This window comes from Tenrec ecaudatus, chromosome 8 (genome assembly GCF_050624435.1).
Source record: "Tenrec ecaudatus isolate mTenEca1 chromosome 8, mTenEca1.hap1, whole genome shotgun sequence".
NCBI lineage: Eukaryota > Metazoa > Chordata > Mammalia > Afrosoricida > Tenrecidae > Tenrec > Tenrec ecaudatus.
This window is the reverse complement of record NC_134537.1, coordinates 123,870,410-123,894,320: the sequence shown is the minus strand read 5'-3', so window position 1 is coordinate 123,894,320 and position 23,911 is coordinate 123,870,410. Positions and strand designations below refer to the sequence as shown.

The 23,911-nt window shown below is 47.8% G+C and overlaps 1 protein-coding gene across 2 annotated transcripts in view; it reads right to left on the bottom strand.

The window, feature by feature from the left end:
- Positions 1–23,911, bottom strand: part of ACSL1 (acyl-CoA synthetase long chain family member 1) — a 78,480-nt gene that overhangs the window by 8,733 nt on the left and 45,836 nt on the right. The window contains exons 3-15 of one of the 2 annotated variants that reach the window (XM_075556824.1): positions 22,405–22,519; positions 18,336–18,400; positions 14,184–14,285; positions 12,908–13,007; positions 12,511–12,689; positions 10,911–10,943; positions 10,327–10,378; positions 9,768–9,841; positions 7,447–7,524; positions 6,211–6,345; positions 5,119–5,253; positions 2,335–2,430; positions 1,607–1,679 (exon numbers count right to left, since the gene is read on the bottom strand). In XM_075556824.1, coding sequence (XP_075412939.1) covers positions 1,607–1,679; positions 2,335–2,430; positions 5,119–5,253; positions 6,211–6,345; positions 7,447–7,524; positions 9,768–9,841; positions 10,327–10,378; positions 10,911–10,943; positions 12,511–12,689; positions 12,908–13,007; positions 14,184–14,285; positions 18,336–18,400; positions 22,405–22,519 — 1,237 coding nt within the window. Of the gene's footprint in view, positions 1–1,606; positions 1,680–2,334; positions 2,431–5,118; positions 5,254–6,210; positions 6,346–7,446; positions 7,525–9,767; positions 9,842–10,326; positions 10,379–10,910; positions 10,944–12,510; positions 12,690–12,907; positions 13,008–13,920; positions 14,038–14,183; positions 14,286–18,335; positions 18,401–22,404; positions 22,520–23,911 lie in introns of those variants that run through there. The other variant, XM_075556825.1, reaches the window with a different exon arrangement.

Genomic DNA, 23,911 nt, shown 5'->3' with positions numbered 1-23,911 from the left:
GGGCTGTGATGTTTTCTTAATCTATAATTACTCTTTGATAGAAAGCTCTCTCTTACACATATACGTGTCTATCAATTTGTTTCTCTAGTCCACCCAGACAGACACAGCAAGCCCTCTGATCAAGATGGCCTTGTATTGTTGGATCAGCGTGGATAAACATGTTTTACCCTCCAGTTTACGGAGATAAAATAAAGCTTACTCACTCTCTTATCAAACGGTTTGAAGACTGGGTTGGCTGTTACACCAACAAAGTGACCTGAAGTTAGATGTGTCTCAAGACAAGGGGACCTGGCGGCGGCACAGTGGGTGAGCTCCTGCCTGCTCCCCAGAGGCTGGTGATTCAAACCCACCAGTGACTCACTCGGCAAACAGACGGTGTGGCAGCCGTCTGCTTTGGGAAGAAGCCTGATGAGGAGTTCTACTCTGCCTGCAGGGTGGCTAGAGTGCAGCGCTGAGAGCTTCACAATGCCCCTTCCAGTGCTTTCATCCTTCGAGACGACTGAGACCACTACTCCACATTCTCTACATGTTCAGGAACCTGAGATTAAAAATTAATCCAACACCACGGCGAAGATTCGCCAAATGTTAGCATCAAGGCTAGGAGAATCACACATTTATCTAGGCTACCTTTTCCCCTGCCATCAAGTTGATTCTGGCTCATAGCAACCCCAGAGGGCCGAGTTGAACGGCCCCACGGGTTTCTGAGACTCTCTTTACAGAAGTTGAAAGCCTCCTCTTTCTCCCTCGGAGAGACTGGTGGTTTCAAACTGCTGGCCTTGTGGCTAGCCGCCCAACACATAACCACTGCGCCGTCAGGCCTCCTCCCTCTATCTGTGGCATCTTAGAAACCACTCGCAAAGAGTGGTAATGCTTAAAAGAGAGCAAATAAACCAGAGAGGCGTCTTTATCATAGTATAAAGTGTATTCTCAGTGCGGAGCAGAGGAAAGTGCAGAGATTTACAGGCAGGCCTGGGTTGGCATCCTGGCTCCAAAGTATAAGCCAAGTAAGTTCTTATAAATGATCAGCATGCTATCTGAAGCACAGTTTGCAGGTGACTCACATCTCACCAGGGGATAACTGGGATCAAACTCACACTGCACATCTTAACACCGAGCCGAGAGCCTTTTCTACGACAGGTGCTCAATGAATTACTTTTGTGTTTGCCTTCCCCTTTTTCTCTTTTGGGGAAAAAATGAAATGAAGTGAAATGAAATGAAATAAAAAAGGGCTGTACTTCCAACGCTTAGCATAGGCCACCAAGACACGATGTGTATTGGGTCACTATTTGTGTGGAAGCATACATACTTTAATAATTACAAATAATTAACTAAATACAAATAACCAGGCCTGCTAGCTGTAATTTGCCTAATCAATTACTAGGAAGATCTGTTGGGTCAAATATTCTTAAACTGGTCAAACTAGCAAATCGCTCCTGCCACCCTGCTGCTAGACACCGCCATTGCCCTGGCTTCTGAGCTTGTTGCCCCGCGGCCTAAAACTCCGAGCTAAAGTGGCACTAGTTAGTGAAGTGGGTTAGTAAGTCTATGAATGATAAATGAGATCCCAACCACCCGGTTCCCATGAGCAATCTTCGGCCAATCCTACCTGCCGTCCAGTCTCCAGGCATACTCAGGCAGCAGCCGGCAGTGCACTCTGTCTGTCCGTAGCCTTCATAAAACTGGGCCCCCAAGAGATGGCACACGGTTAACAGGGGACAGTCACGCTTTACTGGAAGTGTTAAAGTAATTAAGTTCTTCTAGCTCCTAAGTAACATCTGGCTGGGGTGCAATCTCTTCAAGTTTTCTGTTCAGTAGATTCTTTCATTGCCAATTCCTTATTTCCTATTGGCACCCAAACACCTTCACGCTCATGCCGGACACCAGCGGTGGTCCATGTTCGCGTTCTGCGTAACTGCCTGCAGACAGCCATTGAGAGCATCCAAGCTCCAGGTCATGCTGCGAACCAGGAATGCACCAGCTTGGTCGGCCCCGGGCTCTGTTCCCCACCTGCTCTCCTTGTCACAAGCCCCTGCTGTCTCCTGACCCCTTTGGAAGATGCTCTGTGTGGGTTCCAGGTTGACGTGTGACTCACTTGTGATCCCTTCTTATGCTTTCCTGCCCGACCTCTAAATGCAAGTTGTGCACCTTACCCTGGAGAAAAGGGCACCCACGGTGGGTCTAATCTCTTGCCTAGGGCAGGATATATGCATTCATTTCTCCAAGCTCTCTAGGACTAACACGGCCTTCCAGACAAACACAGAGAATAAAAAAAGACAACATTTGATGAAGACAATGGCTCGGCAGTATAAATTTGGACAGGAAATCCCACCTCACCTGACAGCCAAGCGCTGCTCTTAGAAACGTCAGCACGGTGGCGGACACAGGCGCAGCTCCCGTGATCATCAACCTGACCTTCCCCCCCAGACTCGACTTCGGGGGGAGAGAGGGGAGGAAACGTGTGTTAAACATCTGGAAAGAGGTGGCCCTCAGTGAGAGTAACCTCTTAGATTCCCGACGGCGCATTCAGAACCTAGCCACGTTCACGAAGGGAACACAAAATTGGAGTGGGTTCCTACCCGTGACCATGCCATCCATTCTCAGTAGGTGCAGAGATAAACCAGCTATAAGAAGACTTCAAAAAGTTCAGGGAAAAAAACACCACCCAAAAAACCCTCACTATTTTCCCACCCAGCTTTCTGAAGCCCTCGTCATAGAGAACAAGAGTGCGGTGTGCTTGTGGCAACTGTCACAATTGTGGGGACTTAGGACTTGAGTGTTAAAAACATGATCTCAAGAGTGACCAGCACAGGACAGAGCTGCTAAACAGAACCAAGAAATGGTAGCACTTCCACGATGTGCATGCAACATGCCAGTATGCAGTAGGGAACCAGGTGAGAGGTCTGAGGGGCCGGTGCCAATCCCAACTACATGGACAGCTGCCCCTCCCCACAGAAGAATTTATTTCAGAGGACAGCACTGAAGCTGTAGCTCAGGAAGAGGGACGTGTCTGATCAGAGCACATGGGAGCAAATGAAGGGGGAGGAAGAGAGTGGCGCATATCCTGGCCCACCAAGCCCTGAGGACGACATTCCCTCTGGGAGCAGCTAATCCACAGAGAAGACCATATGGCCGGTCCCACTATGAGACAGGACATCCCTCACTGACCCATAGCCCTACAGGGTACAACACTGGAGACACAGTGTGGGAATTCCGCCCGATCTGATCCCACCACATCGAGGCAAAACACTAAGGGCATGGAACAGGGCAGCAAGGGGAACAGAGCAACAAAGTCCCCAGGGAATATCAAAATTAGACTTTGGGGCCAGGGCTTGGCACCCTGTAAGACTTGACCAGAAAACACTCCTAAAGGCCGATAAACAGTCCTTGAACTAACTACAAGCTTTGTTGCTGTTGTTGTTGTTGTGTTGTATTCTTTTGTTTTGTTTTCTCATTGCTTTTTGTTGTTTTGTTTTATTTTGTTGCTTGGTTTTGCTCTGTCTTGTTTTTGTGCATGTTATTATCTCCGCAGGTCCGTCTAAATAAGATAGGCTGGATGAAGAATCTGGAGGAAAAACAACAGGACCGATAGTTCCTGTCAGGGGACATGGGAGATGGGGAGGTGGGGGGAAAGGAAGTGGTGTTAACAAACCCAGGGACAAGGGAACAACAAGTGATCCAAATCGGTGGTGAGGAGGGTGTAGGAGGCCTGGTAGGGTGTGATCAAGGGTAATGTAACTGAGAGGAATTACTGAAACCCAAAAGGCTGAGCAAGGAAATAGAGGAAAGAGCTAGGAGGCAAAGGGCATTAATAGAGATCCAAATAAAGGCATGTACATATGTAAATATATTTATATATGAAGATGGGGAAATAGATTTATGTGCATATATTTTTAGGTTTAGTATTAAGGTAGCAGATGAAGGTTGGGCCTCCACTCAAGTACTCCCTCAATGCAAGAATACTTTGTTCTACTGAACTGACATTCCATGATGCTCACCTTCCCGACAGGATCGCTGAAGACAAAGTAGGTGCATAAACAAATGTGGTGAAGAAAGCGGATGGTGCCCGGCTATCAAAAATATAGCATCTAGGGTCCTAAAGACTTGAAGGTAAACAATCAGCCATCAAGCTCAGAAGCAACAAAGCCCACATGGAAGAAGCACGCCAACCTGTGTGATCACGAGGTGTCGAAGGGATGAGGTATCAGGTATCAAAGAACAAAAAGTCCTATCATTGTTAATGAGGGGGAGTGCAGAATGGGGACCCCAAGTTCATCTGTAAGGCAACAAGACATCCCCTTATGGAAGGGTCTCGGGGAGGAGATGAGCCAATCAGGGTGCATTGTAGCAAAGATGAAATATACAACTTTCCTCTATTTCTTAAATACTTCCCCGCCCTACAGACCCCCCACTATCATGATCCCAATTCTACCTTACGAATCTGGCGAGACCAGAGGATGTACACTAGTACAGATAGGAACTGGAAACACAGGTAATCCAGGGCGGATGATCCCTTCAGGACCAGTGGTAAGAGTGGTGATACTGGTAGGGTGGAGGGAAGGTGGGTTGGAAAGGGGGAAACCAATTAAAAGGATCTACATATAACCTCCTCCCTGGGGGACGGGAAACAGAAAAATGGGTGAAGGGAGATGTCCGACAGTGTAAGATATGACAAAATAGTAATTTATAAATTATCAACGGTTCATGAGGGAGGGGAGACCAGGGATAGAGGGGGAAAAATGAGGAGCTGATGCTAGGGGCTTATGTGGAGAGCAAATGTTTTGAGAATGATGAGGGTAACGAATGTACAAATGTGCTTTATACAATGTATGGATTGTGATAAGAGTTGTATGAGCTCCTAATAAAATGATTCTTTTAAAAAATGGCAGCACTGTCATGTCTTATAGTGGTGCTCATGCTTATCCAGGGCACCAGAGTTTATTTAGCAGCTTTTATCCTCAAATTTTAGAAATGTTCCAGAATTAATAAAAGTACTTGTTCTTTCTCTTGTCTGCACTACCTGCCCCCCCCCCCCCGCCCTTCTCTCTCTCATAGAAATCTCTCAAGGTCAGACTCTCAGGGCCTGACTTCAGAAGCACAAGGTGCACGCCCACTGGTTACCTGTATTTTGTGGAAGATGAGTTTATCCCACAGGCTGTTGTTTCTAATGATGCCACTGCGAAGCTCTGCTTCTTTTCGCTTGTAAGCAAAGTCCAACAGCCAGCGCTTCACCGCGGTGTTCGCTTGCCCGAAAATCTAAGGGGCCACGAGATGGGAGAATTCTCAGAGAGGCCAGAAAGCTCTGGCTCCCAATGAGGAGTCCTCCACGCTCATTCTGGAGGCTGCTCCTGTAGGGTGGCCCTGGCGTAACGGCTGACAACAGTGGCAGTCTGTCCCTCCCGCCCGGACTGTCTCACAACCACCGTGTGTCAGAGGGAACCTTTGCTCCCTAGGGTCTCACAGGGGCTGGTTTTTCAGAAGCACATCTCCAGGCCTTTCTTCTGTGGCCCTTCTAGCTGGGGCTGAGCCTCTAACCTCCAGTGGGCAGGCAAGCGTGACAACTTGGGACTCTCCCCCAGGGACTCTCGAGGCGGCCGTGAGCCCAGTGAAAGCCGTGAGAGCAGACACTGGCCAGGAAGGCCTGGCTTCTCCGAGACTCAGATTTTCTGCCTTTGATGGGATGCATGCTTCGGGTTTTTCTAGTGCTCTAAGCAGACCATAACTGAGTTTTGCTTCTCTCACAGGCTTCCATCTTACAAAGGTTCCAGCTTTTGCAGGTTTTGCTGTACCATCTGACATACGCAAGGAGCATTAAATTAACAAAACCATTGCGTAGTATTACTTTCAAGGGAGTACGTGAACAACCTTATGAAATATCTATGCATCAGGGGGAAGGAGGTAACCGTCACTTTCGTAGATGAGAAAACGGGGGCTCAGTGATTCAATATAAAACCAAAAGGACCACCCACCTCACATCTGCATTTTGCCTGTCAGTTCCCAAAGAGAGTTCATGTGTTTTCTCTCAGGTAATTCTCACCAATAACTCTTGTGAGGCAAATGGATTCTTATGGACGAGGGAATGCTGGCTCTATTAGATTAAGAGCACTGTCCACCTCGCACAGCTCAATTCCCAATTCCAACCCCAGTGTCCAACCCAAAGTCCAGAGCTCTGTCCCCCACACACTGTGTACCACCCGCCGCCCTGGAAATTACTCGGTCAAACATTCGGTTCAGCAGCCTGGGAACCACTGGGAAGATAGTGGGTTGAAGTGCCTTCAGGTCATCCATCAGCAACCTGATATCTCCTTGGAAAAATCCTATTTTAGCTCCATGACACAGCATGACACACTGCAGAGGAACAGAGGAACAACAACACATGTCACGGCCCCCGCAGTGGTGTGCCACATTATCCTACATGAGCCACATATGTCACACACCAACAATGGTCCATTACACACAAGACTGTGCTTTTACTATCTTTTGTTGTCATGCTCGTGTCATGGGACAACACGGAAGCTGAGCTCTCTCTGATCCTTGGGGAGATAAACAGGTGAACATGAACCCAGCACACCACACGTTGTGTCCGGCGGAGATGACAGAGCGTCTGCTCTATCATGATGAGCTTCATGATGGCTGTCTTTGGGATGACTGACGGGGTACTACATATTCTAGATATTTTGAGCCTTCCCGAAATTTGAGGCCTTAACTGCTTGTCAAAATAAAACTTAACTATTTGCTGACTAAAGCTTATTAAGGTCTCATCATCTTCTTTTACCAGAATCTAACTCAAATTTTCTGAAAAGTGGCTGAGTATGCAGGAGCGATACCAGGACACCTCATACCAGTGCCTCGTCAAAGTACTGCAAAATAGCGCCTCACTCCCCCCAAGACAGCCAGGCTCAAGAAGGCAAGAGATGATGATCGGTGTTGGTGAGGAGGCTGCACATCTCTTCATGTGTGCGTTAGCCATTTCTGAATCTTCTTTGAAACAGTGTTTATTCCGATCCTTGGCCCATTTATTCATCGGGTTATAATAATAATAATAATAATTCTTATAATTATAACTATTATTTATCGAGATATAAGAACTCTTTCTATATGATACATTTGCAGATCTGGTAAGAAAACATTGCCATTTCTCTTTCTAAAATTTCCAAATTTTAACACAAGTGATTAAGATTCTAGAGCCCAGGACCGGGGAAAGGGAGGGTTTTCCTTCTTTGAAATAATCTGCACAATCTCTAAACTGGGGCTAAGTCAGAAACCGCACATGGGATGACGGTGAACGCAGGACACTTACCTGCAAGAGTTGCTCATACATGTGTGGGAGTGGTAAGAATGAAATGTGTGTGTCACTAGCAGTCAAGGTAATCACTGCCTGGAAAACATAACCACTTAGCACAACACAAACAAATAAGCAAGCAACAGGTAACAAAACACAATGCCTACCTCAACAACTCTTTCAAACATGTGGGCCAGAGGCAAGAAAGAAATCAAAGTATCGTCTGGGCAAGGAATGACTATGTTCTGAAAGGAAAGACACCGGCAAAGCAGACAAAGATTAAGACCCAGCAATTTCCCCCATTTATTTCAAGACACATAATACCCCAACTTAAAGGAGAGCTTAACTTGGCTCATGAGCTCCAGTTACTTCTCAGTCAAGACTGAGACGAAATGCCATGATTTAGTTTCTCAGATAGGGTGAAGTCTGAGGTGATTCCAAATGACAAAGTAAAGCTAATCACGAATTTAGTCAAAATAAGGACATTTTTTTGCTCTGAGTGAGATGTTGGGGATTACGTGTTCTAATGTGCTTCCAATTTCCGATTCCTCAGACCCGCTTGCCCCACATGCTCAATTCCATCTTGGGGTTATGAAATATTAGCTATATTTCAATATACAACAGCGGAGGGGAAGAGGGGAGGAGACAGAGCTGTTGTATATCCACCATCCTCCATGGATAGTAGGCAGGTACCCAGAATATTGCAGTTCGATCAACATTTTTAGCTCGGAGCCCTAGTTTGCTGCTGCTGTCCTATGCTGCTGAGTTGGCCGTCAAGTTTCAGGGGCTCATGTTCGGAAGCACATCACCAGCTCTTTCTCCCTGGTCCGTTTTAGTCAGGAAGCACCAATGAAACCTGCTCAGCACCATAGCAACGTGGGCGCCTCCCCTGGGAGAGAGGCGGTAGCTGCCTGGGGGAGCGGCAAGTACCAAACATGGGTCTCCCAGAGAAGACAAAACATCCCCCACTGAGTCACCGCTGCCCTCATCGTGCCCACCTTGACTCCCTGAAAAATACTCCAAATGGCTTCCTGTGAGCTCAGGTTTGTCCTCGACTACAACACTGGCCACGATGGGCCTGTTCCCAGTCTAAGTCTGCACATCACGTTTTCACCCCAGGGCTCCAAATGGGCTTTACTGAGTTATATAAAGTCTTTGCTGTGGAGGGCATCCTCACGTTCTTAACAGAGAACTGTGGCCCAAACGGGAGGCTGCCCACAGCAGCTGCTGCTACATCAACTGGGAAGTGAGAGGGAGAAGCTGTCACATTGCCTAGTGGGTGAGGGGTCCACTTCTGAGCCCTGCCTTCCTGATCCGTACAGCTGAGTCAGGCTTAATCATGTCGTAAGATGTGAGCAAGCCCAGGAGGTTACTGACAATCTCACTTCAATTTTATTCAAGTGTGACCTGTATCCCAACAAATTCTTTGGATCATCATACAAAGAGCCACCGACTTAATTTTCTGGTTTAATAAAAAAATAATAACCATTTAGCATGAACAGAAGTTTTACAAAGTTGAGACTGCCATTTGACATGATGATCGGCTTTCGGTGCTGCTGTTATCAAAGCTCGTAAGCACTTGTCTTGGGGAGTTACCAATGCCTTTTTAGTTTTCTTTGAAGGGAACGTAGGAAATGAAAATCTCACTTTGGTAGGGCACTAAATGTTGATCTCTGCTTAAAAAGCACAAAAGGTAATTTGGAAGTAGGGGCATGTGTGTGGGATTAAGAAGTGGTTATAGCCCTTTATTTTGCAGCCATCCAAGATGTCCCTTCCCCAGTACCCTTAAGCACGGGAGCCTGCTGTGAGAACAGGCCCCAGCCTACATCCAAGAGACCGAAGGAAATTAAGGAATATGTGGAAAGGGCACGGAGGAAAGACATCGAACTGTTGAAGGTAAAGTTAGTACCTTTCTAAAGGGCAAGTCTGACTTGTATCTTTAGCTAGAAAACTTTAAGACAACAAAAAATTAAAGTTCTAGGCTTTAACCCATCTCAAAATGGAAGGCAAATGGACCAAGTAACTAATCATTAAAAAAACCCCAACAAACCAAAACCCCACCTCAGCAACAGTCAACACTTCATTATCAACTTAATGTCATTTCCCCAACCCTGGAAGAGTCAATAACATTGCAGATTTTGTCCTCTGTCTTTTCCTGGGAACGTGTATAGGGCAGGGGCCAAATCAAGTTTCCCCTTCTTAAATGACAGCAAGTTTTCTCCATCCACCTTAATGGGCGCAGGCAAGGGCTGGCGATCAGGATCACAATGAATATCATTTGAGAGGGGAATGTCTGGTAGGATTCCAGGTATGTCTGGTAGGATTCCAAATACAGCGTGGACCTACACAACGCACCGCCCGGGGACGCCAAACCCAAAGGGGTCGCTCCCTAGATACGTTTCTATCTAGCCACCTTACCCCTTTTCTCCTTGAGGCCTAATGCCAAGCAATGAGCATGAACAAAGATGGCAGTGCCCCCAAAGGTTACCTCTGTCGTTTTCACAAAAGCTGAGCAATCGCTCACTATATTTCGGTGGGTGACCAGGGCTCCTTTGGGGTTGCCTGCGGAACACATACGAAGCAGAGCAAAGTTAGAGTCGATGCCACTCTTTCCAAGGATTCTAGTCAGTGAAAAGGCTCAGACACCCTGGATGATTACCATCTCGAGGGCCTCTGGCTTTGGGTCCCCTGTGAAAGCCAATTGTTGAGTAACCTTAGATTTACAGAGCAACCAGAAATCCTTTTCAAAGCACCTCATTAGCTGAAGTCATTGTTAGGAACATGGGCAAGTTTTAGAGGCCGTCTGCAGCAAGGAGGGCAGGACGCCCAGGAATGTGACCCGCACAGCTGGCCCAGGAAAACGGCCGCAGTCAGCACCTGTCTGAGGGAAAGCCCAGCAGTGTCTGAGCATGTCCGCTGCTAACAAGGAGGCCCCACTTGGATTACTTCCAGTCCATCTAGAGGTCGCTCATACGTGATCCCCCCAAAAGGGATGGGAGTCCAAACTTCCAGAAGCCACGGAAAAGCGATCCCATTTCCAAACGTACCTGTAGTCCCACTTGTGAAACAAATGACTGCAAGATCTTCAGGCCCTGGAGGCTACACGAAAGAGAGGGGCCCGTAAGGCATCAAGCTAGCGCTGCCCGTGAGGTCACGCCAACTGATGCAGTGGCCCCCCCTGTGCCGAGGGGCACTGCTCGGCACGGTGTAAAGGGGAGCCGGGGGCGCGGTGCTTCTGAGTTGGGCTGCTGACTGCGAGGAAGGTCGGCAGTTACAAATCACCAGCCCCCTCAAGGGAGAAAGTCGGGGCTTCCTATTCTCCCCGAGTTCCGGTCTCAGAAACTCACAGCGGGCAGTGCTACTGTGGCCCACAGGGTCACTCTGAGCTGGCCTGGGCTTGATGGCTCTGAGTTTGGTTTGGCTTTATCGGTTTCAAGGCTGTCAGCTTTGGGAAGCGGATCACTGGGCCTGTCTTCCCATGGGCCTCTGGGAAGCAACAGAGTGAGCGCTTAAACTGTTTGCACGGCTGGAAGAACCCGAGCCTCAGAGCAACATCCAGGATTTCAACTCCCAAGGAACAGACACCGAGAACCTCACGGGGCTGTGGCAGGGTCTGGCACGAGGGACTCACCTTGGGCTTCCGTCTGTTGGCTTTCCCCAGGTTCTTAGGAAAAGAAGAGGAAGAAATAAAAGAAATCTTAAATGGAATTGTTTTCTAGATGTAGAGAGCAAAGTCACATCAAGTCATGTAAAGCTGACCTTACTGTGCGGCTCATTCATAGCCGAACTAAAGATAACCTTCAAAGTGAACCAAACTACAGCAGTTTTAACCGATCAGAACTGACTTCCTACATGTCTTTCCTCTTCCACGAAACCAGGCATGCGGCCCGAGAACTTATCTTTGAAAGAGAACTTGTTCGGAAGACGGCAACCCATGTCTTCAGAGATGCACTTCTTATCGCCACTCTCATGTCCTATGAGAGTCTTCTAAGCCCCACTTTGGACTATTACCAACGGGTTAGAGCCGTTGGCTAGAAACAGGAACTTTAATGTCCAAAGAAAATGAAATCAAAATAATCAGGAGCTAAAGTTCGACTCATTTGTTCAAAATGTACATGCAGTTATCATATTAAGCAGAAAAAAATGTAAACCAATTTCCTTTACAAATACAGAATTAATATCAACTTACATTCTCCTCTTTAATCATATATTCATATGACATCTTATCTTAAAATTACTTCTCTATTATATAGTTGGAAAAAATCATATCCCCCCCATTATAAAATTCTGTTAGTGTCTTCAGACAAGGAGAGGGGAAGGAAGAAGGAGAAAGGAGATTATAGTCTGTCCAAACAGATTACAAAGAAATGTTTTTAATGGTATACAATCAGCTGTTAATGCAAATGAATGGTCAAATACACCAGTTTGCTCCGTGGAGTTACATTTTGTGGTGCTGGGGAGGGGAGATGGTTCAGTAGAACCGAGAGCAGTTTCCCCTTGACTGACTCCCAGAGCCCTCAGGAAATAGAGTTATATAAACCTTTGCTTGTAGCCTGAAACTCTCGGTCGAGGCAGGAAAACTACAATGCATTTTAGAAACAATTGCAAAGGAAGAAAATGATGTGCTCCATAAATACCCCTCCTCGGTTCAGCCCTTTATCCTCCATGGTGGGTACAAAGAAAGACGCTTCGCAACTTCCTTGGACTGAGCTGCCATCACACTCCAACCGGGACAATCAACCTCGTATATGAACTGCCATCAAACGGCCAATTTAAATGTGGACCACACGCACTTGCCGGGATCGGTTGTGACTAACGTGAACCTTGAGCGATTTAATATGAAAACAGAAAAATCTGAAGCCAACCAGGACTTAGACCCAAGAAATGTAGGAAGAGGGCAGCGAGGCTGATTACTACATCTGCGTCTGCTTCACAGACAGATCAGGGAGTGGAAGGCCACTGTGGAGCCAAAGAGGACATCGTTTCCACCCGTCTGAGTCTGAAATGCACCTTGCCAGCACTCACCTAGCAATGCTGTACAGTGTTTTACAGTGCACATGGGAGCACTGAGCTCACTTCACGGGGGCGCTTTCTGTAGGATGGGCTGTGTGGATACACGGGCATGCCTACGGAATCTGTCTTTGCAATAAAGAGCCAGGGTCGCTAAGATGACCAGCCCCAACGGGGCATATTTGAACCCAAACACTTGCACACAACCCCAAAGGACTCACCTGCAACGCCTGCATGCTTGTGATTTCCACCCCACACTTCTTGCCTCGTTCCGTCAGATCACTGCTGAAGCAGTCCATGATGATAATGTATTTAAGGCCTGGGGTTGACTTATTCTCTACACCATCTAGTAAGACTTTGGCCTTCTCTGCCTTGTCAACAAAAATCAGGGAGAGCTCGGCTGGAAAAGAGGAGCTACAATGAGGAAGATGGTGCTGGGATCCTGAAAGCTTGGCTCAGTAATATCAGGCAGGTGATTATTCTCAGTACCACATTCTCTGACCAGAAGACTGGGAGATGGGCATTTGAGACTCTGAAAAGCCCTGTGTCGAAGCAAATGCCGGCAAACGTCTGGTCACCGAATCTAACCCCAAACTCGGGTGCTGTTGACAGGCGTACCTTTGTTGATTATGTATGTGATCGCGTCAGCTCCAAGGGTGTCATAGAGTGGAACGACCACCATGGAAAAAGCAAAGCATCCCTGCTCGATGATCACCCACTGTAAAACAGGCCGGGGAGAGAAAACACAGGCTTACCGCACAAAGCCTCCAAGGAGGGCAGCACTTGAGAGAGATGTTCAGGGAAGGCGCGGGGGATCGACCGCCCTGTGGCAGGGCACCAGGGAGGGCAGCACTTGAGAGAGATGTGCAGGGAAGGCGCGGGGGATCGACTGCCCTGTGGCAGAGGTTGGAAGAGGACGGCTGGCTCGGGCCTGCAGGGGATGCAATGCCACTGAATTTTTAGGCAAAACAATGGTCGTGATGTTTGAGGAAGTTGTTGGTAGAAGTGTGCATAAGGCTTGGGAACAGGAGAAGGCAGGCACCTACTTGCCTAACAAAGGTCTTCGGGGCAAAATTTCCCCTGGAAAAATGATATAGAAGTGATACAAGAGCTGCTCAGGTACCTCAACTGTCAATTCGGTGAGATCACCCATGTACTTATAATCCCTCAGTGTCCCATTTCCTCCAGCTACAGCTTTCAAATGAAAGGCTCTGACACACAGCATTGATGAAGGCGTGCACGCACGCACGCACGCAAACACGCACGCATACAATCACGACTGCTGTGGGTGCGAGCTTCACCAGTCGCTTGGCCTGAATAGTTTGTTGTGGTTTCCCATCTGAAATGGTTTCCAACCTACCAAGGTTGTGGTCAAGTTCAAGTTTAGTGACAGGAGACAACCAGGGGCTGGCTCTGATCTCTGATTCCTGCCTGTTATCCTTGCTTCCCCAGGCCGGCTATATGCTTTACACACACACACACTCTCTCTCTTTCTCTCTCTCTTACACACACACTTTGATGTGCAGACACACTAGCTTCTGCCATTGCTTCTGCCATCCACCCGCGTTTCCTTTGAGACTTGTATCTGAGGATTATCAAAGCCACACAGAGTTAGTCCCTCATGGTTATACCTCAGGTCTGTTTTGAGCAAAGATGCCAATGTACTGGTCCAGGGAGAGCTTGAAGCCCTTCTGGATCAGCGCCGAGCCCATACATGGCTATATGCTTTACACACACACACACACACACACTCTCTCTCTCTCTCTTACACACACACTTTGATGTGCAGACACACTAGCTTCTGCCATTGCTTCTGCCATCCACCCGCATTTCCTTTGAGACTTGTATCTGAGGATTATCAAAGCCACACAGAGTTAGTCCCTCATGGTTATACCTCAGGTCTGTTTTGAGCAAAGATGCCAATGTACTGGTCCGGGGAGGGCTTGAAGCCCTTCTGGATCAGTGCCGAGCCCACACATTCCGACATTTCTGCAACCTAAAACAGCAAGAGAGACAATCAGCAGAGGCCCGGTCTTGAGTCACAACGCTTCCCTTTGAGGAGTGGACAGGCCTAGACTCTCAGTGAGCGAGCTGGGCTGCACAGAGAAGGGCGGAGGAACAAGCAGGTATTCCTCACGTATGCATTTTTGTGTTTAATAAAAAAGATTTTGTGCACCAGAATTCACTATTAAGAAGTTCTTCCTTCCGCAAAGCAAATTAATCTCACTCCAACAGCTGCAGGCCATGGATGCTTATGTCAGGGTTCTTACGTAGTTCTCTGTAACATTTTGGCTTTTAAAAACAGGTATGAAAGAAACAGCATGAGAGGATGTTTTTATTATTATTTTGATATTATAAAGACCAGAAAAACATGTCATTTTGCATATACAGAGAAACAACAATTTTTTAAAGAGTAGGCTTAAAATAACAAGAGCAAGTTCTTATCATTGACTATGCAATTCCATTCCTGAGAGTATGTTCTTAGGAAGGGGAAAATCAATCATAGGACAAAGGATTATTTTTTGAGTCCTCTTTATGTTGCTTTTTCAAAATTACTAACAAATGCTCAACTCTGAGAGAGGGAAGAAAACACACTAATGACTCCTCAGGAAACAATGGTGAATTTCTGAGAATATGCTGTATACTTGTATCTAACCATAGTACACCTACGAAGACCATACCGAGCGTAGCAGACATCTACAATCATGTCAAATAAGTAAACACACACGGGTATATTATCACTACCACATCCACGTTAACTAGGCGGAGTCACGGAAACAATGGCACAGTCAAATCCCTCCCTCTCTCTGTCCTTTTCGCATGCCCACCCCAAAAGCGTACCATTCAAACAAACAAGAAAACAACCCGGCTTTGGAGTTCTTTTCTTATTTGCAGTTGGTGAGTGCTAAAATGTGGACACCTACCCACATCCAGAGTCAACAAAGCCACGCCCAGCCCTGTGCTGGAACCTTGCTGGTCTGGCCCCCAGCACCATCCCCTTCCCCACTTATGGCCATCAGAGCTGGCACTGGCAAGGAGGCAGCAAGAATTAACATTAGCATGAACATGTTCATCACCCTCATGCTCCCTGCACTAGTTCACAGCGCAGGCTTACATTTAAGTAATACTTAACCTGGAAACTGCTGGCAATTGTTTGTGCAACTTCTTAGGATGACACGCATACATTGTGTTATCTAGAAAGCAGGGCCTGTATCTTCCCTCGAACAACCTCAATGGGGGTTTTGGTCAAGAAACAGGTCAGAATTCCAGGTAGTTCCCAATATATTCCTCTGTTGTGAGTCAGTTCCAAGCAAACTAGATGTTTTCCTTTCAAAGTTTCCATTTATACTACCTTTTATTATCAGTCTTATCTATCTATCTATCTATCTATCTATCTATCTATCTATCTATCTATCTATCTATCTATCTATCGTCTTTTTGAAAATAAAAGCTATTTCTGTGGTGGTTGGAACTATTACATCTGAGAATAACGCAAGCAAATTACATGCTACTACACGTATGTGGTACATATTACTAAGGATAAGATATGCCCCCACCAGGAAAGGATGGTTGTAAACACAGTCTATCATAGTATATCGTAAGTCAGTGGCAACTTGTAGGGGATTAGTGGGAGGAAAAATGACTTTAATGTATCAATCTAAAGTTGGCTTCAGGGAAGTCCAGTTCTACATCTTGGGCAGTCTCTTGAGAGAGGGGGGCTTTTAAAAAGTTTGTGGGAAAATTCCATTATCTTGTTACTCCATTTGTCTATGAACTTTTTGAAGTCCTCTGATATTATAGATTACCATCTTCAGAAGCTCCAATGATTTCTTTTTATCTGCCTTGAAAAGCCAATCTGAAATACACATGATGCATTGGGTTGCTGCCACAGTTGCTAACCACAAGGTTGGTAGTTCGAACCTACCAGCTGCCCCATGAGAGAAAAATGCTTCTGTAAAGATTTACAGCCTCAGAAAGCCACAGGGGCAGTTGCTTTAGAATCAACTCCATGGCAGTGAGTTTTCTCTCTTATAGCCAACAGATACAACAAAAATAATTCAGTAAGCACATGAATAGTCTGTGTGACATATTCAACATGTATGAACTATTGTCACACCATTAGTGAAAATGAGGGAGCCTCAAAAGTATTACTTGGGTGGGAATCAGTTATTTGGCTGTAGTAAGGCAAAGTAAAGACAGAGAAATCCCCCTGGTCACCTGAGATAGGGCTCCTTACTCTTTCTAGAGGTCAGCCGACAGAGAATGAAACACTACCCAAAACATCTCTGGGAAGAGATTGAACAGTAACCCAAACAAAGCCTTCCACATTATGGCTGTCTGCAGTTAGGTAAGCAATAGGGCTACAAAGCGAAAGGTCATTGGTTCCAGTCCACCCAGAGATGCCCTGGAAGAAAGTGCTGGTGCTCTACTTCTGAAAAATGTGCCACTGAAAACCTCATGACACACCATTCGACGGCGACACACTCGGGTCACCAGGCATCAGAGTCGAGTCTCAGGCAACTGTTTGTTGTTTGTGACCCCGTGTCAGAGAAAGGGAAAACTGAGGTGGGCTACAAAGCACTATTCTATAAGGGTGGCTTTGGGGCTCCACACGGAACACCCCATTCCTATTCCAGAACACCAAACAAAAGAACAAACAAACCCAACGTCACTGAGTGGATTCTGACAGACAGTGACCCGTAAGACAGGGCAGAATGGCTCCTGAATAGAGCAAGTGCTAAAAGCACAAACCCAGAAGGGGAGAGTTCATTTGTATTTACAAATGTCCCAGGATTCCCTGCTCCTGGGACAGGGAAAAACAGGAGCCTAGGGACACAGGGCCATTTCCTGGACAGCTGGCTGGGAACAAAAGGCAGCCTCGCTGACAGCACAGCTGGTCCTGTGTGGACTGGAGAAACCAGCGGGCATCTGGATTTGTTGTGATAGTATAAAGAGAAAAAGCACCGTATTCCCTGCTCTGCGCCCTGAGATTTACGTGCTAAGTGGCTGCACTGCAAATAGCTGTAGCTGTGAAGCAGTCAGGAACGCAGAGCGGGGAGAGAGGGAATCCTGGTCTTCTCTGTGATGAGACAGTCACACAGGTGTCTGCTCTCACCGTCTGTGCTGCTTGCTGCCCTGGGGATAATGTCTCCCATTTCCAGGGGGAACATCAGCAGGACTCACTAGAAAGCCCATTGAATGGCCACAGACCTCACCCCGAGGGTCCTGGTTCTGCCACTGAGCAGCTGTGGCCTTGGACAAGCCCTATGCTTCCTGGGGCACCTCTTTATCCTCTATAAAATGACATGGGCACTCCAGATGGAGGCTGTTAGACCTTCTCTGCACATCTCTATGCAGAGGCAGAGGCTTAATCCAACTCCAGGGGGTCTGGGAGAGGAGTCACCTACTTCAAGGAACATTTCTTGAATATTTTTTCTTACCAAGTTTCTTTCCACTTAAACCAGTGTTTTCCAAACTTACTTGACCTACTGTCCCCTAGTCAGGGGATAAAAAAAAAAAAGGTACTCTGTGCCCCCTTAACCCAAACCCAACTCAGTGCTATGGTGTCGATTCTGACTTATCCAACCCTATAGCACAGGGTACAACTGTCCCCGTGGGTTTCTAAGACTGTAGCTCTTGATGGGAGTATAAGTCCCATCTTTGCACTGCAGAGAGGCCAGTGGTTTTGAACTGCTGACCTGTGGTTAGCAACCAATATGTATCCCACTATTCCATGAGGGCTCCTCACGCCCCCCCCCCGGCAATAAAAACACTTCTGTATTATAGATGATAATTCGGGGGGGGGGATGTAGGTATTGGTTTTTATAGGCCCGCTGGATCATCCCAGCAACCCCCTCCACTACCACCCACCACTTTGAGAAATACTGATTCAGACCATCCGCGTTTATCCCAAAGCTCTGAGCTAGTCTGGCACCCAGGCCTTCGAGAACTTCCTGGCTCAAACGTTTAATGGCTCTAAGAACTAAGGTGTCTAAGCACCACAGGCCGCTTGAGTAATCAATCCCCGACAAGCCAGGAGACTCACCTCTTTGTATGAAAGCCACTCATAGGGCTGGTCTGGTTTCCGAGAGCCTAAACAAGGTCCGTTATCTAAAACGACAAACCAAAGGTGAACTTAGCAGGTATAAAAAACCTGAAATTTGGGTTGTATCGCACTTCATTCTCCAGAGCATCAGCTTCTCAGATTAGAAAGGAGCTTTCCTCCTGAGTGTTTGGTCTGCTCTTTCGCTGTCCCGGTTGTTTGTGTGTTTTCTCTCTTAAACAAAGCAACCGAGCCCATTGTCACAGAGTTGATTCTCACTTCAGCTGCACAGCAGGGTAGAAGGGCCCCCGTGGTGGATTTCCAAAAGCACCCCTCTTTGTGAGAGGACACAACCTCCTCTTTCTACCAAGGAACAGCCCACTCGGGGGTTTGAACCGTTGACCCTGCTGTGAGCAACCTAATGCTTAATCCACAGTACCACCAGGGTCCTTTGAAAGAAGAAAAGCAAATACCATATGAAGCCTAGTGGATTTCTGAGTTTCTCTTTAACACACTACTGGTTGACAACAGGAGCTAAGGTCTGAGTGGTGAAAAGACCCTAGTATCGACTTCCAGAATAGCTAGTCTTCAAAATTTCTACAGATGCTTAAAGTACTCTAACTCAGAATATGAACAAGAACCTATCGTTTTAAATGCCCAAATTCTGACGATCGAAGCTATCACCATCTCCTAGAGTCCTAACTACATGGGGGAAGTCCTGATTACAGAGAAACAACAGTCAAGCAAAGATGTCAGATGAGAGGGATGGAGGGGTGTTTATGAGCACAGGCTAAGAGATAGCCTGCTCCTTCGACTTGTCTTGATTCAACTTTGGGTATGAAAGTAGCAGAAAGTCATGTTAAGTTTTCACATTAAGGACTAGCTCTCTCTGCCATTGAAGCAAGGTCAACTCAAACCAATGACCTTTCGGGACAGAGTAGAACTGCTCCTCTGAGTTTCCAGGAAAGTCACTCTTTATGGGAGCAGAAAGCCTTCTCTTTCTCCCTCAGAGCAGCTGGTGGTTTCCAACCACTAACGTAGTTAGTGGTCCAATGAGTAACCACTATGCCATCAGGGCTTCTACTCCCGTAAGAGTTAAGAGTCTCAGAAACCCACAGAGGCAGTTAGTTCTACCCTGCTCTATGGGGTCTCAGTGGGTGGGCATCGATTCGATAGCAGAGTGACAAGGACTAGACTAGTGCCAGGAGTCTCTGGGTGGCACAAATCAGTTAAGCCCTCATCTACTAACCTAAAGGTTGGTGGTTCGAACTCAGCCCCCAAGAAGCGCCTGCCTCTGAGGCTAGGCCTAGGAATCTGCATCTGAAAGACGTCGTCCTGGAACAACCCTGTAGAGCACGTCTACTCTGCACACGTGGGGGTGGCCATGAGCTGGAGTTTACTCAATGCAGGTGGTTTGGAATTTTAGGGACAGCCACTGAAATAACGATAATTATGCAGATTACAAGGGAGGCTCCCGAAAGCTCATGGGAAAATTCCATCATCTTCATTCCATTTTCTTACAAGCTCTTTGACGCTCCATCATACCAGTGTCTCTCGACAGATTGCTCTCAAGCTAACATGCTGTTCACTCTGTCACCTCTGTGTTTAGGCCAGAGGTGGGGCGTTGTTGTAACAGAAAGCGTTGTCTAGCTAAAGATGCTCAGAGCTGACTACAGCCACAAACATTCCCAAATTCGGAACTTGCTCTCCCCTCAGCGGGTCACCCTATTTAAACAGTGACCTGCAGAGGAGCACCTTCCAGAGAGAGCTTTGTCCCTGGGCGTTCAGTCATCTCCCCTCTGCCCACAGTATCCACATTCCCTTTTGGAGAACAAAACACTTGGGGCATCGCCGTCCTCGGTCTGGGTGTTGGGCGATCGGCTGTGGCTTGGGGGCTAGGGAAGTGGGAAGGAAAGGAAAGCAGGGAAGGTCCCATGCGGGGTGCTGGCCAGCCTGGCTCTGCCTAGAGGTCCAGTTAGGAGGCAGTGTTGAGGGAGGGGAAACAGCCCATCACACCCTCCCTTCACGCAGAGCTTCTCTGCAGTCTTTCAAGCAGTCCTGACACAAGCAGGAAGGTGCTCCCGGAGGGCTTTGTTCTCAGACCCTCGTCAGTTAATGGGGACTGTAATGAAGATGGGGGACACATGGCAAATCCCATCCAAGAAGGGAAACATAACAGAGCTCGGCAGACACTGAAGGCAGGGGCAGTTCACTGGAATAGCCATGCTCATTCATTTCTGCACCCAGCAGGGCTGCACAGTTGTTAGGACAGGGCCACGTGGCCCACAGACCCTAAAATATGTACTCTCTGGTTCTTGACAGAAAATGCTTGCTGGTGCCTACTCACACCCCAAAACCAAACCCACTGTCTTCGAGGTGGTGCCGACTCAGGGCGACCTCACAGGTCAGGGTCGTACTGGCCCTGAGAGTTTCTGATGTTATAACTCTTTATGGGGGTCGACAGCCCCATCTTTCTCCTGAGGAGCAGCTGGTAGTTCCCAACTGCTGCCCTTGTGGTTAAACAACCCATAGCCACTGCGCCACGTGGGCTCCTTCTCCAATTGGGGTAAGTAACCTCTAGCCTTATTTGGGGAAGTTATAATACTACACCGAGGCCCCACTGACTCGTCACGAACCTGTAGGACAGAGTAAAACTCTCCCCAAGGGTTTCTGAGACTGTTCATCTTTACGGACACAGAGAGTCTCGTCTTCCATCTGCAAGGCTGCTGGCAGGTTCACACTGCTGATCACGCAGTTGGCAGCCCAACAGGCAAGTACTCCACTGGCATGAGAGGGAGTGAGGTCCTACCCACGGGAGGTCTGATATACCGTATATACTCGAGTATAAGCCAACCCGAATATCCACTGAGGCACCTGGTTTTACCACAAAAACAGCATTATCCTGCAATGACTCTGCAATGATCACAGTAAGAGGAGTGGCAAAACAACAACAAACCAGCTACCTCCTAAAGATTTAAACTAGCCAAGCAGGAGCCCCATGCACGATTTCCAGAGACAACCAGGCGTAAGCATGTAGAAAGCTTAAAACACAAAAGGGTAGGGAGGAGAGCAGGGGCGGCTTTGACAAGCAGCTAGCTGGGGTCAGATTCAGCGCGGGCACCCAGAGAGGAGATCAGCGATGGGTGCCCTGCTCTCGGTGCTATTACAGAGGCGTAGGATGCTGGGAGGTATAAAATGCTTCACTTGGAGGTGAGCATGAAAACAGTAGACTGGGAAGGCTTTAAAATAAAAAAAGTAAAATGCGGTGGACTGTTAAAAGAAGACTAAGACTACATCAACAGCCCTGGCTGAGGTGGGCCGAAGAGGCAAAAGTGCACCGACGTTTGCGGTTAGAAGCAAGCAGGGCCATCAATGCTCTGCAGTGGGATTTTTGGCATGATTCTCGAGAGGGCCATGGAGGAGGGAGCAAACAGGAAAGGAGGTGACAGGTAAGAAGGGGTCTCTCGTGCCATGGTAAGAAATTTGGTGAGCCAGCAGTTCCCAGAGTGTCTGATGGAATGCCGCACCCTTGGGCTGCCAGTATTTCGTTTGTCAAATATGTATTTCGTGGTCAGGTGAGTTTGAAAACTGTTGGACTAAACAGGCTCTCTCCTTACTGCCAGAAATGCCAGAGCCCATCATGGCCGAATGGTGTGCAGGTGAAGGGCCTGGGTGGCGTAGTGGTTGCATGCTGGGCTGCAAACTGCAAAGTTAGCTGTTCAAAACCACCAGCTGCTCCTCTGGGGAGAGACGGATTTCTACTCCCATCAAGAGTCACAGGCCTGGAATCCCACAGGGGCAGCTCTACTCTGCCCCGTGGGTTGGCACTGACTCAACAGCAGCGAATTTCTTGTTTCTTTTTTTGAGGCATTCCAGAAACACAGGATGTACAGGGAGCCTGTGCACTCACAAAGCCCCCTGCTGGGACTTACTCTGGGAAGGTTAGGGAAGGAGAGACAGAGACTGAAGCAACACTAAGTGGGCAAGTGACCTGAGCAAATCTGCCTGTCTTACTTGTTCCTGCGTGAAAACCCTGGCGCCCTCCTCACGCAGCCTCCCAGGGGATGCTTACTTGACACCTGTATGCCCCGCTGAAAGTTTTCATAGAGTGTTCTGACATCGTCATAGTAATAGACCAAGGGCTCGTCACTGCTAAGTAGCATGGATCTCCGAGCGCCATCACTGCCCTGGGGAAAAAAGGAAAACAGACGAGCGTGTTAGAAGGAAGCGCTGAACAAATACCCAGCCCGCATGTCCCAGCGGACTCGCCACAGCCCCCGCCGCAGCCTCCTGCAGGGCAGGGGAGCAGTGATCTGTGTGCAGTGACTGGCAGGGCGTCTGCTGATGTGCTAATATAAATCAATCGCTCACCTGGCACAAAGACAGAGCCAAGACAGATGGCTGTCTAAAGGACCCCTGGGGAAAGGAAACAACTGAAGGCATTCCTGTCCTGACGGACAAGACACGCGGGAGACCAACCACCACCACACACGCTGTGATCCTTTTCAAATGGCCGCCATCAATGGCGCAAGGAGCGGCTCTGCTCGTGGACATGACACTGCTCGATTTCCTTCTACGCTGCAGTGGTCAGCTGCTGTTGTCCAGCTGCTGTGCTGTCCTGTCAGGCCCGACTCCTGGCAGCCCCACCCACAATGGGATGGACTGCCGCCAACTGTAGGGTGATCACTGCTTGGTTGATTTTCCAGTCACTCCTTCCTGCTGTCTTGGTCTGGAGGCGCCACTGAAACCTGGTGCGCATCATTGCAACACCCACCTCTCCACAGACAGAAGGAGGTGACGATTCCACCACTCAGCTGCCACTGCCCCTGTGCTACCTACTTTCTTTCCCACGTTATGGCCATGACTGTACGTTTCCACCAAAAGCAATAAAAATCTGCTAGGAACTCCAGTTTCTCGTGTAGTACTTCATATGGGAAAAGCACCGCAACAACATGTATTGGTGGAAAGAGGTCTGTCTTTATTGGCTTGATTTGCAGCACTGACAAGTATGCAGAGCACGCAGACATGGTCATCCGCCACACCCTTCCTTAAGTTACCTTCACTTGGTGGCTCAGTCAGCACTGTTTGCCGGCTGCTAGCTACAAGACACACCTAACCATACACACAGCACAGTGATACCCTCACGTAGGAGCAGTAGCAGTCTTAAGAAGTAACAGTTAATCAATGTGTCAGCTGCTGGGCTCTCTGGGGCCACAGAGACACAACTGGTCTAGACCTCCACAGGAACTTCCTTCGACATGCATCAGGAAAGACTCAACCACGACGATGTTACTACCACCACGCACCGCTGTCAACTCTTACATGCCCATCCTGAGGACATAGAGATTTAATCTCAGAGAAGAGCTTTCACATTTGTGATGGACAGAAAATGCTTTGTTGGGAGAAATTTGACAACAATTTAGGGGTAGACCGTCTGGTATGCCATTCAGCTCAAAAGCGGGAAAGAGGATTTCTGGTTGGAAACTGGTAGCGTAGTGGGTTACACGTTAGGTTGCTAACCACGAGGTCAGCAGTTTGAACCCACCAAACACTCACCTGGAGAAAAATGAGACGACTTG